Raw genomic sequence first — 17,603 nt, 5'->3', positions numbered from 1 at the left:
GGCTCAGTGTCACAGAAAACCTGGTGTAGGCGTCGGCGGCCGAGAAAATCATCTTGAACCACCCATCCCGATCCACATCAGCATGGCACATAGGCATTACTGAACTAATGGAATTTCTCAGAGTAAAATGCGTCAGAAAATTCCTAAGGTGCGACTTACACACAACCTACAGACATACAAACCTCTTTTAACGCAACAGCATTTTCCAGCTGCCGTTTGAGAGCTGTCTCAGTCGGAGTGGTGCGGCCTACTCGGTTCCTTGCAACACCATCAAAAAAAGAACCACAAAGCTCGACTTCGTGCATAGTGTTCACTACCGGCATTTCCAGGAAAGCATTACAGTTACATAAGCTGCACTTGCTGGGAAGCGTGAGAAGCAGTCAGGGATCTTTAAATGCTCTCGCATTCCACTCTTAAAAGCAGAGCTTAAGCATCCTCCAAAATTTTTTCTTCAGCTGTAATGTTTTTTCTCCAAGGAACTTGTATTGGTTTCTTTTGAACTACATCCTGACAGAGGCCAACTTCCTCTTTCAGAAACATAATACAGAAAAAGCAGTCTCAAAAGTGAGGTAGCAGTAAAAAAGAGAGGGGGGAGAAAAGAAAGTAATAAACTAGATGTAACACAACATATAAATTCAATAATCACAGATACTATAACCTAGAGTCGAACCCGGATATATTGAATCTTAAGGGGATGACAAAAAAGTTAAATATATCAAATAAAAAATATTATACAAAAATTTTTAAGGAGATTTTACTGCTGTTTGTTATATACAATAATTCATTATATGTGGGTTCGATACATCCGGGTTCGACTGTATATGTGTAGTACCTGTACCACTGTGCTTTCCCACCTTCACAAGATGAGAAGGCGCATACAATTGTAGATTGCAATGACTAAAGCTTGCAACTTTTAAAAAGTGGAGTAAATAAAAGGCAGGGGGAATTGAGCAAGATGAATATGTTGCCACATGAGAATTCGCCAGCTAAGCTATTGCTACAGTAGAATTATTCTGATATGTCTTGGAGATAGAAAGAGAATAAAAAATATTCCCAAGAGACGTTGATTTTTAATGTTCTTGATCATGATTGCGTAAGCCAAGAAATTATATGATCCAATAAAGTAACATTGAGCTTCTGCTATGCTATGGCTGTTGTGTAGTACTCTATTGATTTGCATATATATATATATATATATATATATATATATATATATATATATATAGTGTGGTTAATTCACGGAACACTTGGGACAGCAAGGATGAATAACTCGCTGCATAGCCTTAGAGGTTTGCAACCCATGAAAAGCAAGCTGAGTGCTGTCCATTAAAAAAATGAAATCACTAGCATGGGGACATTCATAAAATGTCAGCAGCGAAAAGATATATTCAGTCTACACTCGTTACAACAGACCAGCGTACAACAGACTTTCGGATATAATGAACCACATTTCAACCATAGTTTGCTCCACCTATTTTATTAATGAAATGAAGCTCGCTTTTAACGGACCACGCTACAACGGAATATTGGCTACAGCGGACGAAATTAGCGGCAATGTTTTTCAAAATCAGGCGTATAAAAGGTACTTTTGCCGTGTCGACACAGGCTGAAAACTTACTTTCGAGGGTCAGCTGACGATCGCGGCTCAATATCGCATGCGTGAAGGAGGAAGGCAGAGCGGAAGCAGGGCGTCTTTTTTCGCACGTGAGGTGTGTGTGTGCGTGCATGTGGGGGGGGGGGGGGGAGGGGTTCTACTCGAGCGGCTGCTGCATATCTTGAAAGCGATTTGCGATGTGGACAAAGTGCGCCCCGTGCCAGTAGCTTTGTATGCGCTGCGCTTTCTATGTTTACTTTGCGTTGAAGCGAGAGACAGCACAAAGGTCAATTCGCTTGTTGCTGCTGCCACGCTTCCTTACTCACATTTTGACAGCGACTTTTCGCAGTCATAGAGCAAGATGTGTTCATGTTTACCTATACGCATGCGACATCATGCTTGTTCATTTAGTTAGTAAGCAAATGTTCACAACTTTATACGGCCGATAAAACTACTATTCTTACTCTGCATAGCTGTCTAATAATTTGCTATTGCAATCGATGCTTTGCCTTTTGAGCGAAACTGCAACTTTCTTTTTTTTTTTTACTTTGGATGTTCGTCACTCACTCTTTGCAATAACATTGTTACTTTCTGACCAAAGCTTCAGAAGTGTGGTGTTTCGGATATTATGAACTTCGGATAAAACGGGCATTTTATGTCGGATTTCAGGGTTCGTTGTAACGAGTCGACTCTAGTCGTCTGCTTAAAAAAAAAAAAAATAATGATGCAGAAGGCAGCATGAAGTACTCTCCTACTGTGAATTCTGCATGGTACTTATCTATTTCAGACATAGCTGGCAACACTATGAAGGCTAGAGGTACTTTTCTCACTGCTTGCACTCCCAACCAAAATATAGTGAGTCATATAAGAAAGGTATAGGTATGCGTCATGCAATTCGATGCAACATTGCCTTACACGTCTCAAAATATGACCTAATTATTACTTGGAAGGCACCGCAGATGTGAACCTATTTACCACAGAGCGAGCAGAATGGCAGATTTCTACAACCAGTGGCCACAGCATACAGGTTATGTATGTGCCCTAAACATGATACAGTCACACGCCTTTATAAGGAAGCACTTGGAACTTACAAAATCCTTAGTTGTACAGATCACTTCGTTGTTAAAAGATCTCATGCTCTACTGCTCCCTAGAGCATGCTAAGCATGTTTAGCAAGACCAAACCGACATTTATCATAAATTTCTGTTATATTTAGTCAAATAATTTGTATTTTTCTTCTGTAAATTGTCCTGGGTAATTTTCTTGGTTTAATGGAATGTGCGACTGCAGTCGACCTTACAGCATCGAGGTTTACAGCATGCTCTGCGGCAAAGTCCAGGAGCGATGCAAGGTGCAGTTGCACTGCGTCGCATGCTGCTATAGCTACCTTGTCAAGATTCTTGGTTTATCTGCATGCTCTTCATCACTGCTGCTTTTGTCAACCTTTGCCACCCTCCCTTCCCGGCTTCAATGATGTCATCTGTCATCATCCTCACGTCATCAACCGTGATGTATATGTTAGTCAATACACCCACTGCTGTACTGAAAGTATTGAAAAAAGTCGCATACGAGTTGAGCGATTTCTGGAGCTAAGCAACAGGGCTTGAACTGTCACATGCGTTCGCTAAACACATGCGTTCATTCTAAAGCGACAAATCAGCCTTTTACAACAAATCACAACAAGACAAATCAGCCATCAGGCACACCTCGATTCCTTTGTTGTACATGCAAATTCACTGCAGTAGTCTTCACTGTAGAGATATTCGCAATACATATGAAAGATAGGAATTGGGCCGGGACATAAAGAACCCTTTTGTTATACAGGTCATTTCATTGTAGAGGCATTTGACTATATGTTGTAATGTTGTATACTGGAAGCACAAAGGTGCACAAATAATACATGATTTGACACAACTTTACATCCACATGTTGTAGTTACAATATACAAAGCAGTTAATCTGTAAAAAATGTCGCAGATCAAACACAACTGCATTGCAAAACGTGCAGAATGAGGCTTCTATGACCGTACTACTTGCGTAGCTTTCACAGTGTTGCCTGCTAGATTTGAAACAGAGCTACCAAGTGAAGCTACCTATGGTTCTTTTCATAACCACAACTCTACCACAAGCGAACAAGTGCATCATGTACTTCATCATCATATCTACTAGAGAGACCTTCCGTTTTTATAAGCTTCCATTATATCACGCCTTTGTTGCAAAGCTACAGGGTGAATAGTACTATGGAATACATATTGTGTTGAACATTGTGTGAAGTCCACTTATTGCTTGGTTATAGTGATGTATTTGTTCTACAGTTTTATGTTGAAGGGGAGAGAAAGAATGGTTAACAGGAAAATATTGGAAAGCTCACTGACTGCTCCGTGACTGTCTAACACGGCCAAAAACTGAACATTTGTCAGCAGTATAGGGAAGGGAGGAAAAATGAAGGTGCATAACATCTGTTTGGATTCAATGACATGTGGTTATAAAATGATCCAGGTGCATGCTCACAAAGCAGTTATCAATTAATCAAATTCTGGGGATTTAAGTGCCAAAATAACTATCTGATTTTAAGGCATGCCGCAGTGGGGGGACTCCAGATTAATTATGACGACCTGGGGTTCTTAATATGCACCCACTGCCTGGTACTGAGCATTTTAGCATTTCACCTCCATTGAAATGTGGCCGCCATGGTAGGGAATTGGGCCCGCGACCTCGTGCTTAGCAGTGCAACACCATAGCAGTGGCTATGGCGTTGCACTGCTAAGTGTGAGATTGCCACCAGGATTGGTATAAAGCAGTTTGGGTCATGGAGTAGTTTGTGAGAACACTTAGATGCAAATAACGATAGCAAACAGTTTTTAGGAATGAAAAGCTTTGTGAACATAGACCATGATTTTCTGACTCACTCAAGATCATTACAAATAGACTGCCCTGTACTATGCTGCCAGCTGAGTGTACATCAAAGTTCTTCAAAAGTACTGTTAAGGCCAGTACACTAAAAGAGTAGCACATAAATATGCCAATGACCCTAGTTGCAATTCCTACTTTTTGCCTACATTGAGTACAAAAGTGCAAAAATACATGTGCCAATGACAGTAAAAGCAAAACACATTTCCTTTACCTTGTGAGTCTGCATGTGCTTTTTCACATTAGATTTTTGGGCAAAGCCACGACCACAGATGACACATTGAAATGGCTTTTCTCCTGTGTGTGAGCGAATGTGCTGCTGCAGGTCGAAGTTTTTGCAGAAGGCCTTGCTGCAGAATGGGCACTTTTGCGTCTTCACCTACAACAAATAAATTAGGCAAAAATATACAATGTTTGTTTACTATAACACTGATGCAAAATGCCTTTTATCGTACTGCGAACAAGACCGGAAGAAAAATGCCCATTTGAACCATCCATTTGATTTGTCATCAAATAATAAGAAGCAACCCATAACGAATTATAAACTCCAAATTATTTTTTAACAAATGTATTGACTTTAAACACAAAAGAGAAAATTCCCATAAACACATCCTTTGATTGGACAAGACTGGCCCATTCACATGCACCCCAACTGTTAAAGGGGCACAGTTTACAATCTACGGACAATGTTGCCACAAACATGCAAGCCTAACATTATTCTGCTCCATGTAGCCTGGAGAGCCTGCAATCTCACATGAAAGATTGCTTGCTCTCTCTTGTGGTTTTCAAGGCCCCTTCTATTATGTGCTGCCTATGATGTCATAGACCTGTACAACAGCCTATAGATGCCAGTCAGTGGGCAATTCTAGTTTATGATCATGAGTTATTCCCGAGGGAAAGCTCACGCACATGTGCATATCCATCCAGTCTTCTAGTAAATGGGGAAGTAGCAGTTCTTACCACGTCCTGCCCTTCCTGTTACCGCAAGCTTAAAGGGTTACCGTAAGTGCACCGTGGAAAAAAATAAAAAAATAAGAAAGTAACTGGCATGACATCGCTGTCTGTGCTGCACAACTGAGAAGACATGTGTTGAGGAGGCGTGCGGAAAGTCTTCTTCTCACTCTTTTATATCTTCGTTATGATTAGGTAGTACTTTGCAAAAATTTCTGAGATAAATATATTCATTGAAAGGCCTCACTCACTCCAGTGTGTTTGTTCTCAGTTTTGAAAAAAAGGTGTTGCAGCAATGCTTGTCGTCCCTTCTAATTTATCACCATTTTAATTAAGTGAGTCAGGCTCATCTATAGCTTACTTCCAGGGCTTTTTTTTTTTTTCCAAGAAAGGCAGCACAAAATTGATACAGGCTTGAAAGGGACACTAAAAAGCAACACTAAATCAATTTAGACTGATAAATGTTTTCTTTCAAAGATTAATTTTCATTCCTATGAGGGGAAAAAAGAATTGATTACTAGCAGAGAAAGTGAAGGCCGAATTTATGTTTCTTGAGTTCTTACCAATACTAGTACCACTGTGTTGAGACTTCAGTACAGCGCAAATTTTGAAGTATTTTCCTCCATGTGGCCACCTTTAAAAGAATAACTTCTCAAGGCTTGCTAGTTTGTGTCATTGGCTCTTCTACAACTACAATTGAATGTAATCCTTCTTTATCTATAAATAATCAACCGGACGTGAGCAGACACTGTCAAATTCATGATATCATGAGGCAGATGTAGAAACTTTCAACGTGGTGTTTCCACCAGTCTTTCGTTTTTGCACCTTTCCTGGCTTGTCCTCGCATGGTAAGACTGACATTATTGCTATTTCAGAAGTATAAGCTGTTAATAAAGCTTAACTTAATACTCCTTTTTAGTGTCCCTTGAAAGAATCAGGCTCATGCGGACATTAAATTGAGGCTTTCTCAACACAGAGAAGCATGGACAGGAAGAAAACTACAGATGCTTATTCTAGTGATGAACCATGTGTTGATCATGCAAAGAGAGAGAGCATGACATTACAATAGCCACGTCCACTCTTTAGATGATGATGGCACCACAGACAAGTTGCCAAACTATGGTTCACATAAGCAATTTGAAAAAAAAAAAAAGAAAAAAAAAGTGGAATAAGTTATAGGGACACTAAAGAGAAACACTAAATCAGTTTAGACTGATAAATTATTTCAATACATTGCTAAATTCACGGTAAGAGGTTGATTAGTACTATAGGTGAAGATCAAAATAAAGCTTCTAGCTTTTCTTCTATTTTGCTCCGCAACCCCAGCGCCTATACGTCAATGTGACATCATGGATTTCAAAGTATTTTCTCATATTTGGATACTTCTGGGGCAAAAAATGTTGTCAAAGCTCTGATATCTCTCTTTGGCTTGTTTAGAACACAATGTAGTCGATTCTAAAAAACAAAAAAATAAAGTAACTAAGCCTGAGCAGATGTCATCAACATCCATGATGTCATGGTGAGCAGGTATAGAAATTTCCAAGGAAGTGTCACCACCCGTTTTTAGTTTTTGCATGTTTTCTGGCTTATCAAGTCTCCCCTCACAGTAAGAGCAGTGTTTTGGTGTTGTACAAGCGTAATTCAGCAATGCAGCTCAACTTTACCTTTAGCGTTCCTTTAAGCCACCTCCTCTACACCACCTTCAAAAAGGAACTATTAAAGGGTGTCTGTGTCTATATCAGAAATAAAGTAGTAGTAACCAGTACAATGGCTGTTCAATGGAAGTATGGGCAGCCTGCCACATCTATATACGGCACTTATGAAACGGGTGAAACTAAATCGTACTTCCAGCACAGGATTACACAGAAATCATGGGAATCAAAACACAGAACACTAAAATAATGGGGTTTTACGTGCCAAAACCACTTTCTGATTATGAGGCACGCCATAGTGGAGGACTCTAGAAATTTTGACCACCTGGGATTCTTTAACAAGCACCTAAATCTAAGTACACCGGTGTTTTCACACTGTATCTATGCTTTTGTTCTTGCGATTTCCATGTAATTCCGTGCTGAAAGTCTGCTATGGACTCACTCCAACTCGAGCAAATCAGTACCTTCTGAAACTATACTTTGAAGTATGGCAAATAAGTTATGCAGAAGCCCTTGCAGGCTTCCGCAGAACTGATTTGCCCATTTGAGCTGGTATCATCAATTATCTGCGACAGTTATCAGGAGCTGCGACGAGACTTTTTTTTTCTTGCTTAAAGGCCAACTGCAATGAAATTTTCAATGACAAAAAAAAAAAAAAAAAAGAAACAGTTTCAGATAATGTAGACAGAGTAGCCTCTGTAGAAAATCTTACGCTTGAAATGCAAGTGGGCGCATCATAAAACGCTTGCAAACATTGCCGTTTTTCATACCAAAACTGAAAAAAAAAATTAATGCCACCATTACTACTTGCCAGAAGTGACGTAAGACAGACTGTTCAGAACCAGCACCTGTGTTGTCTGCTTCCCTTGCTTGTAATGTTCCCGTGTGTCAGCAAACAGATCCTGCACGTCTGCTAGCCAGAGTTCTTATACTCTGCTAGCTGCTTTGTGTGCTGTGCCCATGCCATTGCGCACCCACGATTTTTTTTTAATGCAAAAAGTTATCCGAGTCAAGCCGGTTGTTTGTATCTGGTTGTCTACATTCAACAAGCAGAGCCTCAATGCGTTCCGTCTCCACTTGGAGATGAAGAGCATATTGAGTGACCAAGCTAAAGGCATGTATATAGTCTGGTGTAACATGATGTGATCCACGCGCAGCGCAGTTACATTACGCCGGCAAAAATTTAACACTCTATGGTCTAGTGTGGCTGGCGCGGGAATAGAACATGTCCCATCTCATGCTAGAGCCGCTGGAGCAGAGTGCATCACACATTAGCTTGGCTGACCAGCAGCATGCTGGACTACAGTTTGGGTTCACTTTGAGTTATTGTATGAAACTCTATGTGCTCAATGAAGTGAGTCTGCCGAGTTCGTGCCTTCGACAAACAATAACGCGCTCACTTGCCGTGCACTTGTGTGCTCCCACTGCGACGACTGATCGCCGTGCTGCTGCAGGCCACGTTTCATGCTGGACTATGCAGAGGGCAAAATTTTAGCGACCTTAGCGTCGCCAGCACGACATATCAGACTTCGCCGGTGTAGGAGTTGAGGACGACGTCGAGATGAAAAAACTTGGGAGGTTTATTCACATTATTTACAGTGAGAGTCAATGAACAGTCTTAGAGTCATTACGGGCCGGCAGCAACTCGGACGCTGCGGCCCGTCGCAAGAAGTTCAAGAGAGATGAAATCGAGGAATGCTCTAGGAATCCTCTAGAATGCTCCTCTGCTGCTCCCGGTCTGCGTCTTTTAAGCCCTTCGGTGTCTCGGCTTAAAACGACGTTCGGCCAATGGGCGAGCCCGCTCAGATGACGCCATTTTTGGCCAATGGTAGGCGCCCGTGCGGTGGTGTCACACCCGGCGGCTCCCTGCGGTCTTGCCTTGCTGACTTGCAATGCCCTCTTCAAAGGCGGACGGGGCGACGCTGCTAGGTTGTCACGGCGCATTGCCTCAGGAATGTGGCATCTGCTTCTGCATTCCTTACTTAGCAGTGGTGCGATTCGATGTAGTCTGGGGAACTAGGAAGTAGGCTCAGGAAACGGCCCCATATCTAACAGCTCGTCCTCGCCCCGGAAGTTCGGAATGGCCGGTGAACTCAATTCGCTGGCCATGAGGAACGCTGAAAGAACCTGCAGGGTACTGGTGTCGAGCATCGTTTGACAACCTTCGGGATCCTGGGCCCTGGAGAACATACGTCAAACAAACAAAACAACACAGCGCTGCACCACGTGTAAGCGCAGGCTCTTCACCCCTGACTCGCCAGGCTATTACTGAGTCAAAATGAACCCTGATCTTTTATTTCCCCAATTTTGACAAAGCAGTTCCAACCACCTTTCCAAACCGCTATCCATTTCTCCCCGAATGCCGACAAGACCAGAGTGCTATTGTTGTAGCAAAACAACGGGTCGTTGCCGATGCAAACAGTGAAAACAGCCGAACATAACCTAAGTGGCCTAACTACTCGAACAGCATGTTTCCAACCCTAACGCAGTGGCGTAGTTATCTCACGTATTGGTGCCACTGAACCGTCTGGCCATCTTCACAAGTACGTAATCACAAGCGCGCTAGCCATGTGGTCACTAATCAGAACGCGTACTTGCGTCGTAGGCAAACGTTTCATTATGCTTACTTACGTATCTTCCTTTAGTCCCTACAGGACACGTACCTTAAACTAACAACTACACTTGCGTAACTTACGCACTCCGTAGAACCCTTTAAAAAAAAATGCGTCCGCTAATAACTCGTTCCACGCACGCTCACTAAAGAAGTCAGAATACGGCTGCCCTCAACACACACGAGCAACCCAGTCAAAAATCTGCTTCCTTCCGTCCGCACAGGACAGGCGCTAAAGGAAATAAGAACGCTTCTCAGTGCAAATCATGCACTCACTGAAAACCTACGCGGTTAACCTTAGAAAATAAAAAAAACGCTTATAAAAAAAAGGTTAACTAAAACACACGCGCGCTATGATAGGCCTCTCAACGATAACCTTGACACTCAGGTTACTCACACAAAAAAAAAAAGAAAGCCTATCTACTTATTAATGAACACCTCGTGATACTACATGTTTACAAAAACAACGCGTCTTTCAAATCTCGAGCTTCTCTAACAAAACACAAACAAAGCTCATACTTTTACATATTGAAAGAAAATCTTAGTCTCAAATCGCGAAAATTTGCAAATGTTAAAAAATAAAACAAAACATCACTTTTTACTTCTACGGAAGCTCTCTTGGCCTCCCGTTCCAAACGTTTTCGACTGACTCACTTTTGAGCCGTACTCGAGGTGGTCGCGGTTTGAAAGCTATTCTGGCTGCCGAGGAACAACAAAAGGGCTGACTCACTATCAGCTCCCCCAAGACGTTACAGTCTCCTGCCAATTTGCGTCCTGGCGCCCCGTTTTCTTCACTAACTCGATTGATCGCGTCGCTACTCCCCACCTGGTCTCGTCTTGCCACCTTGCGCTTCTTCGTACTACACGTTGAGCTTTGAAATGAATGACGGAACGACGAGGAATTTAGCTGCCCCGTGCCCTTTGTCCGCGTCCATGCAGAACATGCTTCGCGGTCTCTTTTTGACCTGTGGCTCGAACGTTTAGGATGCGTCAACATCATCAGTGACGACCGCACCTGTCTTTTCTCCGCGCCCTGCTTTTTCGCGCCTGTCGCCGTCTTTGGCTTCGCTACATTAGCCACCGCATTCCGATCCTTTCGGCGCTTCTTTCTGTGGCGCTTTCTCCTCGAACTCTCTTTCATGCCGTCATCTCGCGCCTCGTGCTGGCCGTTACACATCTCGTCGGCCCGGATCGGTCTCTTACCCGCACAGTCTGAGTGATTATCATTTAAATTGACTCTATCTTTGCCTCGACTGGCGGACAGCTCAACCGACTCTGGCACAATGCAGCAGGCTTTACTCGAGTTATACAACTCGCACTCTTGCGAACTGCCCTCTACTGCATTGCCCAGCTCACGCTGTGCATCGACACACAGCCCGTCGGTCTCAAGCGCTGTCTCACGCGCACAGTCCGAATGATTCCTAATTAAATCATCCATCTCTAGGCTACCTAGACTGGCGGAGAGCCGCACCGATCCCTGAACAATGCAGTTGTTCTCTCGTGAGCTACGGAGCTCGCCACCCCGAGAACTATTCTCAACTGCATCGTCCAGCTTGCACATCACTTCGGCACTCAGATCTGACCTGACATGGGTGCTCGCGTATGTCGGGTCAGCAGTACCGTTTTCTTCGCTAGCAACCTCGCTAACATTACAAGCGACGCACACGCGTGGTAACTGTGCCAATTTGTTCGCAGCTGGCCTAGCTGTCTCTACAGTCATTTGTTGGCCCAGCACCTCGACGCTCTCCCTGCGGCCTTTAACGGCCTCTGTTGCCACTAAGGCATCGTTAGCAGCTAGTCCTTTCCGTTCACCTATGAACGTGCAGCCAACCTCACAGGCACTACTTTTCTCGTCGGCTCTTGGTGAAAATCTGCTAGACACTTTCTCATTCTTGTGCTCTGTACTGCCCACAGAATTTTCAGACAGCCGTTGCCTCTGTGCCATTAACTGATCACAATACTGTATCTCTCATACTTTTGCTCACGCTCACGCTTACGTTCCTGATACTCACGTTCGCGTTCATTCTCACGTTCGTGACGCTTACGCTCACTCTTATGTTCACGACGCTCACACTCCCGTGGTTCTTGTATCACCTCCCAAGCAAGCTTAATGTTTTTATCATCATTGCCACTATCGTTAATCGCCTTTATGATAGCTGGCGTTTTCATCCATTCGTCCGCCTCAACTCCCAAATCGTCGCACACCAACAACAAGTCTAACCTCGTCAACCTTCTAAGATCCATGGCAGCTGCCCCGACTGGTGGTTAGAACTGTTTTCCTTAATTAATTTGTGCAAACACACAATGCAACAAATTCCCGATTCCCAGAACTATTAAAATGAACACACAACATTTGAGTCTGGCGAATCAAAAGGAAAAAAAACCACGCGCTCACTTACGGTTGCAGCACCCTGCCATCCGGTTCATTGGTCCGCTGTTCCCGGTTCCTCAGGACTCCCTGGGTCGAAGGCTCGCTCTTCTCAGCTACTCCCAGCTCCTTAGGACCTCTTTCGACGAAGGCTCTCCCTTCTTTGCTCTTCCCGGTTCCTCGCGACTCCTTTGGACGAAGGCTCTTTTTGTGTTCCGGGTTCCTCGGGATTTCTCTCGAAGAAGGTTGATCCGTAGCGCTACCACCAGTTGTTGCATTTGGAGGCGATCCCACCTCTAGCAACCAGTTGTAGGAGTTGGAGGAAATCCCACCGCTGCCACCAGTTGTAGGAGTTGAGGACGGACTTTGGGATGAAACACTTGGGAGGTTTATTTACATTATTTACAGTGAGAGTCAATGAACAGTCTTACAGTCATTACGGGCCGGCAGCAACTCGGACGCTGCGGCCTGTCGCAAGAAGTTCGAGAGAGATGAAATCAAGGAATGCTCTAGGAATCCTCTAGAATGCTCCTATGCTGCTCCCGGTCTGCGTCCTTTAAGCCCTTCAGTGTCTCGGCTTAAAATGACCTTCGGCCAATGGGCGAGCCCGCTCAGATGACGCCATTTTTGGCCAATGGTAGGCGCCCGTGCGGTGGTGTCACACCCGGCGGCTCCCTGTGGTCTTGCCTTGCTGACTTGCAATGCCCTCTTCAAAGGCGGACGGGGCGACGCTGCTAGGTTGTCACGGCCCATTACAGCCGTCAGGTTGTCACGGCGCATTGCCTCAGGAATGTGGCATCTGGTTCTGCATTCCTTACTTAGCAGTGGTGCGATTCGATGTGGTCTGGGGAACTCGAAGTAGGCTCAGGAAACGGCCCCATATCTAACACCGGCCACAGCGTGGCACGGTGGCAACACAAGACAATATTCACGCCTTTAGCATTAGCTACCTTAGGCCCAGTCGACCGAGCAGGCAACCACTGCCATCTGTAGTAAGGGATGAGAAGTAGCTGAGACTTGGCACAAAGTGCCCATAAAATCAGGGCCGGAGCCATGGTAAAGTTTCACCCATCTCGCTTCGGTGCGGCATAGTTTGCCATTGCATCTACACTATGGAAACTGCGTCGCATTCTCCGTCATGACAAATGCAGCATGCGGTTTCTGCTTACAGCATTTTTGGCGCGGTGTCAGAAAGGCTTTTGTTTGTCTACTTCGATGCGTCCAATGTAGAGAGATGTGAAATGTCTCGAATATGATGCACCACCAGAAATAATCACTTGAGGATATCGCCCCTGAATACAACTTAACTTTGTCTTTCATGTGCCACCGCGGCTTTTAGTACTTATAGTCATCCGCAGAAAGCTTTTCACAAGCAGATCTTTCATGGTCAAGTGACTATGCTCACAAAATGTAGCCTGTGCAGCTTCGTCAAGTGCAGTTTCAATGCTTTATGCACATTGACTGGCCTGCTTCACACTTGCCAGCTGTGGGCGGAGCACGTTTGCACATTGAAAGCTGGAACAGGAAAGACGTTTGTCTTCCTCTGTGCGGCGTTGTGTACTGCACAGCTGTCGTTCGTGTTTGAGCACCTGACGGCCATACACACGAACGGCACCGCCGAGCGGCGCAGCCGCGCCGGCATGAGAACGCCGCATGCGGGGCAAAATTCAACTAGCCGGGTGTACACCTCTCCCATCTTTCGTTCACACCGCCTTAATTGCCTCTTGCACTGCGTGTGCTCAGGCACGTTTCGTACTGCGTGCGGTGTGTGTCTACGTCTGTGTGCATGGATGTTTTATTCGAAGGACGATGTACACGCTTCTATTTGCCTTTAAGAAGGTCGGTATGCTTGACGATTACTTTCACGGCTGCAATGCGGCAAAAGGGCAGCATCTGCTTAGCCATGTAAGTGACACTGAGCAGGTAATTAGAAATGACATTGTATGTGCCACCGGAAAAATTCTCGGCACATACGATGCGTGTTAGCTAAAGTCATTTTTGCAGTTTCCCACAATATGTTTGCTACAAATCAGTGTTGTCTCTGATGGCGACAACAGACTTCCATCGACACTGTACGGAAATGAACAAAATATATCGCTGCATAGCACAAGTACGGCATGTGCACACAACTTTAGCTAGTACGTCCCCTACAATATAGAAGAGGCAGCAATGAAAATAGCTTGGCCATTTTTTAATCGTGCTCAAGAGAAGTTGAAAGTATTAGTAATCGTTTCTGCTTCAGCAATGCTGATACGACCAAGACGCGGGCGTGTATCGTCCAGTAACTCGATCGATCGGTGCAGAGGTCATGCAGGAATGAACTCTGGTCATGTTCAATGCATCGTGCACATATTCAATTTTTCGGCACGCGTCAACTTCGGCCACTGCTAGCGCATGCAACAGAAGTGGTTTCCATTCTTGGGCAGCGCACACACAAACGAAACACGAGAAAGAAGACAGGACAAGTGCTGGTCGAACAACTAAAAGTTTTTATTTTAATAAAAGGATTATATACCAAGCAATCATGAAATTCATGTGGATTACATGTAAAAACCGTCATACACTTACGAGTGATCAATGAACGAGATTGCTTCAATTGCCAGTTGTTTACTTTGTTCGGTGCACCACAGTAATCCATGTTTGTCGTCTGCTTTTTCACACCATTTTCTTGTGAATCGGCAGAATTTCACTGGTGGCATCAACCCTTTCGCGTTAACATTGCTGTCGTGACAGTTAACAACCCAATAATAATTTCGAGTCATCCGAAGAGGCGCCGTCGCAAACAAAAGAAGTTTCGTGCGCAGCACGAACTGAACGCGGGTGCGACCTTGAAGGGAAGCGGCGGAAATGTACACCCGTTGGAGGTGAAATCGTTCCACCAGGGGAGAAACGAGCACTGGCATCTAGGATGAAACTTGGCATGTGGATGTCTATGCAACGCGTCAGCATTTTTTCAAACTCAAATCATGTGCGCAACGAGAAAGCATGCCGAGAGAGACACCCATCAACTTGCAAATGCTGAGCGAGCGATGTGCCCGAGTGCCTAGGTGCAACTGAGAGATCAGCAGTTGTGTACAGTTCTGGAACTTTCGCCATATCCACACCACTACCGCCCACTGCCAGGTGCACGCGTCGTCTGTTTAAACACTCTGTAAAGGCAGCTAATAAGAAAATTAGAGTTACCAGTCCTGTGACTTTGCCAAGGTTACATTGATAATATATGCTATGCATTTATAGCAAATTTAGCCCAAGTGAAATTTCGTTGCAGAAGGCCTTTAATTAATTGTGAAATGTTTTTTGTATACATACCAAGATTTACTGGCAGCAGAGCAAGTTTTTCTATATGTACAGCCTGGATTTCTACTGTTACTCCTTCATGCAAATCAGTGCTGGACATACATGCTTCTAAAAATTTTTTTTGCAGGACTGCAGGCTGTGTGCAGTCCATGAAGCCTTCGTATACAGGCCGTGTGGGCAACTAGATGATTGACTTCTCATTCTTTAACTACCTTAGCTAAACTTTACACAATTATACCTTTCAAGCTTCCCCAAACACTTTGCAGTATGGCCTGCAGCATGCTATGCACCGCACGTATGCAGAAACTTGACACGAGTTTGAGACAGCATGTGTACATGCATGAGATAGAATATAGTGCATGCTGTAGTGTAAAAATTTCTATGTAGCTCTCCAGGAAACCAAGTGCATCTGCACACCTGATGGGTGCAGTGTTGCCTAAGCAGGTCATCAAAATCTGTTTCACCTCAGATGCTACCAGTGGCACCTACACGTGACACGATGAAGTCTTTCTAGACTCCATGCGTGCGCGGGTGCATGCATACGTATAAACTTTATTAGACAGGAAAAGATTTTAAGTAGGGGTGGCTGGAGCCTCTCAGTTCAGGGCCCCACTGGCTTCTGCCACCTGCCTGACCTGGCTAATTAAGGACTTTTGTGCTGCCAGGTCGGAGCGAGCAAGCTGTGCCTCCCACTGCTCCATTGTATTACTGCTATTTGGCCTATGAGGGTGCTTAGTGCACTCCGAGGTTACATGTATTAGGGTGGGTAATTTTTATGTTTTCAAACTCTTCATTGAGCACTGCCACACAAAAAGAGGGGGGAAAAGGATAAAACAAAAAGACCCCACAGTTGCATTCAAACAAGCAATTCAAGTTGACGCGCTGTGGACAAGTGTAGCAGTCACCCACCCCTTTCTGTGAAGGTGCTTCTGAGGATACCTGGTTGCGCCGCTTGCTCCGGCTGACAGTTGCTGCTGTTTGAACAGTGGGCTGTGGCATTTCCTTGAGCTCAGCAGTATTGGCAACAATGAACTCAACTCCTTTTTCGTCAACTTGCACCTGGAGCTCTGAGGTCATCAGGTCACCAGAAGGCAGCATCTTTATCACTGTGCTCTCCTGCATGAAGAAAGCACCAATTCATGCTTGGCTGCATGTGGTCCCAAAAATCCATCCATACAAACTGAAGTCAGTCAAGAAATGCTTGTCACTTTTAAAACTCAACAGAAGCGCTGAATCTGGTAATAGTAGATACAAATGGTCTCTTGATTGGCATTTTACACACACACACACACACACACACACACACACACAGCACTTTGCAAGAAAGTAAAAAACACTGCAATGATGGACCAGCACTGTGCATACAAAGACTGCACTTCAAATCTCACTAGCAGTAAGTGCAACTCCGACATGCAGCAGCTGGCACTATCCAGTCACAGTAGTGGTGGTCTTCAATTTCTGCTACAGCCTGAGCGACCTCTGTTATTCAACACTACTTAATTTCGCTAATCCTGTAGTTTGATTTAATAATTTAAAACTTGAGGGGCTAAGCAACAACACTACAACCAGAGTGGCTTGCCACATTGCATTTAGTCCACATGTTGTACAAGTTGCAATAAAACAGATTACCATGCTCAAACAAGCATGGAAATGCTGTCAAACCACCCAGCATCACACAATGAATTGTTCATGGAATACAATTTCACAGCTCTGTGTGACAGTGATGACATGGAAAGACTGCAATAGGATGGATAGTTGGGCTTCTTGGTATTTCATTATTGGAAAAACTAGAATGCAATAACAGCACACTCGCAACTTTTCTTTTGTTGTTGTGAGTGAGCGCTTGTTTGCGTCATTTGTGTCATGTTCTTTCTGTCCTGTGATTCCTGCGCCCTATTTTTTTCCTTTAATGGAAATACTAGCTGAGTACTCGCCTATTAAAGTTGAACTGGAACCAACACGAGATCTTACACATGCACACTGTGTGCACCCGCTACGGTGGCTCCGTGGCTCTGGCATTTTGCTTTTCAGCATGAGATCGTGGATTCAATTCCTGACTACATTTAGATGTAGACAAAATGCAAGAATACTTGTGTAATTAGTTTTAGATGCATGTTAAAGAACCCTAGGTGGTCAAAATTCATTCAGAGCCTTCCACTAATGTCTCCCATCATGCACTTTGCAGTTCAGGACATTAAACCCCACAATTTAATGAAATGTG

At 44.3% G+C, this 17,603-nt stretch overlaps 1 protein-coding gene across 4 annotated transcripts in view; it reads right to left on the bottom strand.

The window, feature by feature from the left end:
• The window catches only part of LOC126544839 (zinc finger protein 341-like), a 76,723-nt gene that overhangs the window by 20,353 nt on the left and 38,767 nt on the right, over positions 1 to 17,603 (bottom strand). For 3 of the 4 annotated variants that reach the window (XM_050192343.3, XM_050192340.2, XM_055062153.2), the window contains 2 exons: positions 16,292 to 16,498; positions 4,718 to 4,882 (listed from right to left, as the gene is read on the bottom strand). In XM_050192343.3, coding sequence (XP_050048300.1) covers positions 4,718 to 4,882; positions 16,292 to 16,498 — 372 coding nt within the window. The remainder of the gene's footprint in view (positions 1 to 4,717; positions 4,883 to 16,291; positions 16,499 to 17,603) is intronic. The other variant, XM_050192342.3, reaches the window with a different exon arrangement.

The sequence above is a fragment of the Dermacentor andersoni genome, chromosome 1 (assembly GCF_023375885.2).
Source record: "Dermacentor andersoni chromosome 1, qqDerAnde1_hic_scaffold, whole genome shotgun sequence".
Lineage (NCBI taxonomy): Eukaryota > Metazoa > Arthropoda > Arachnida > Ixodida > Ixodidae > Dermacentor > Dermacentor andersoni.
Note: the sequence above shows the minus strand (reverse complement) of the source record. Positions and strands in the feature narration are given on the sequence as shown.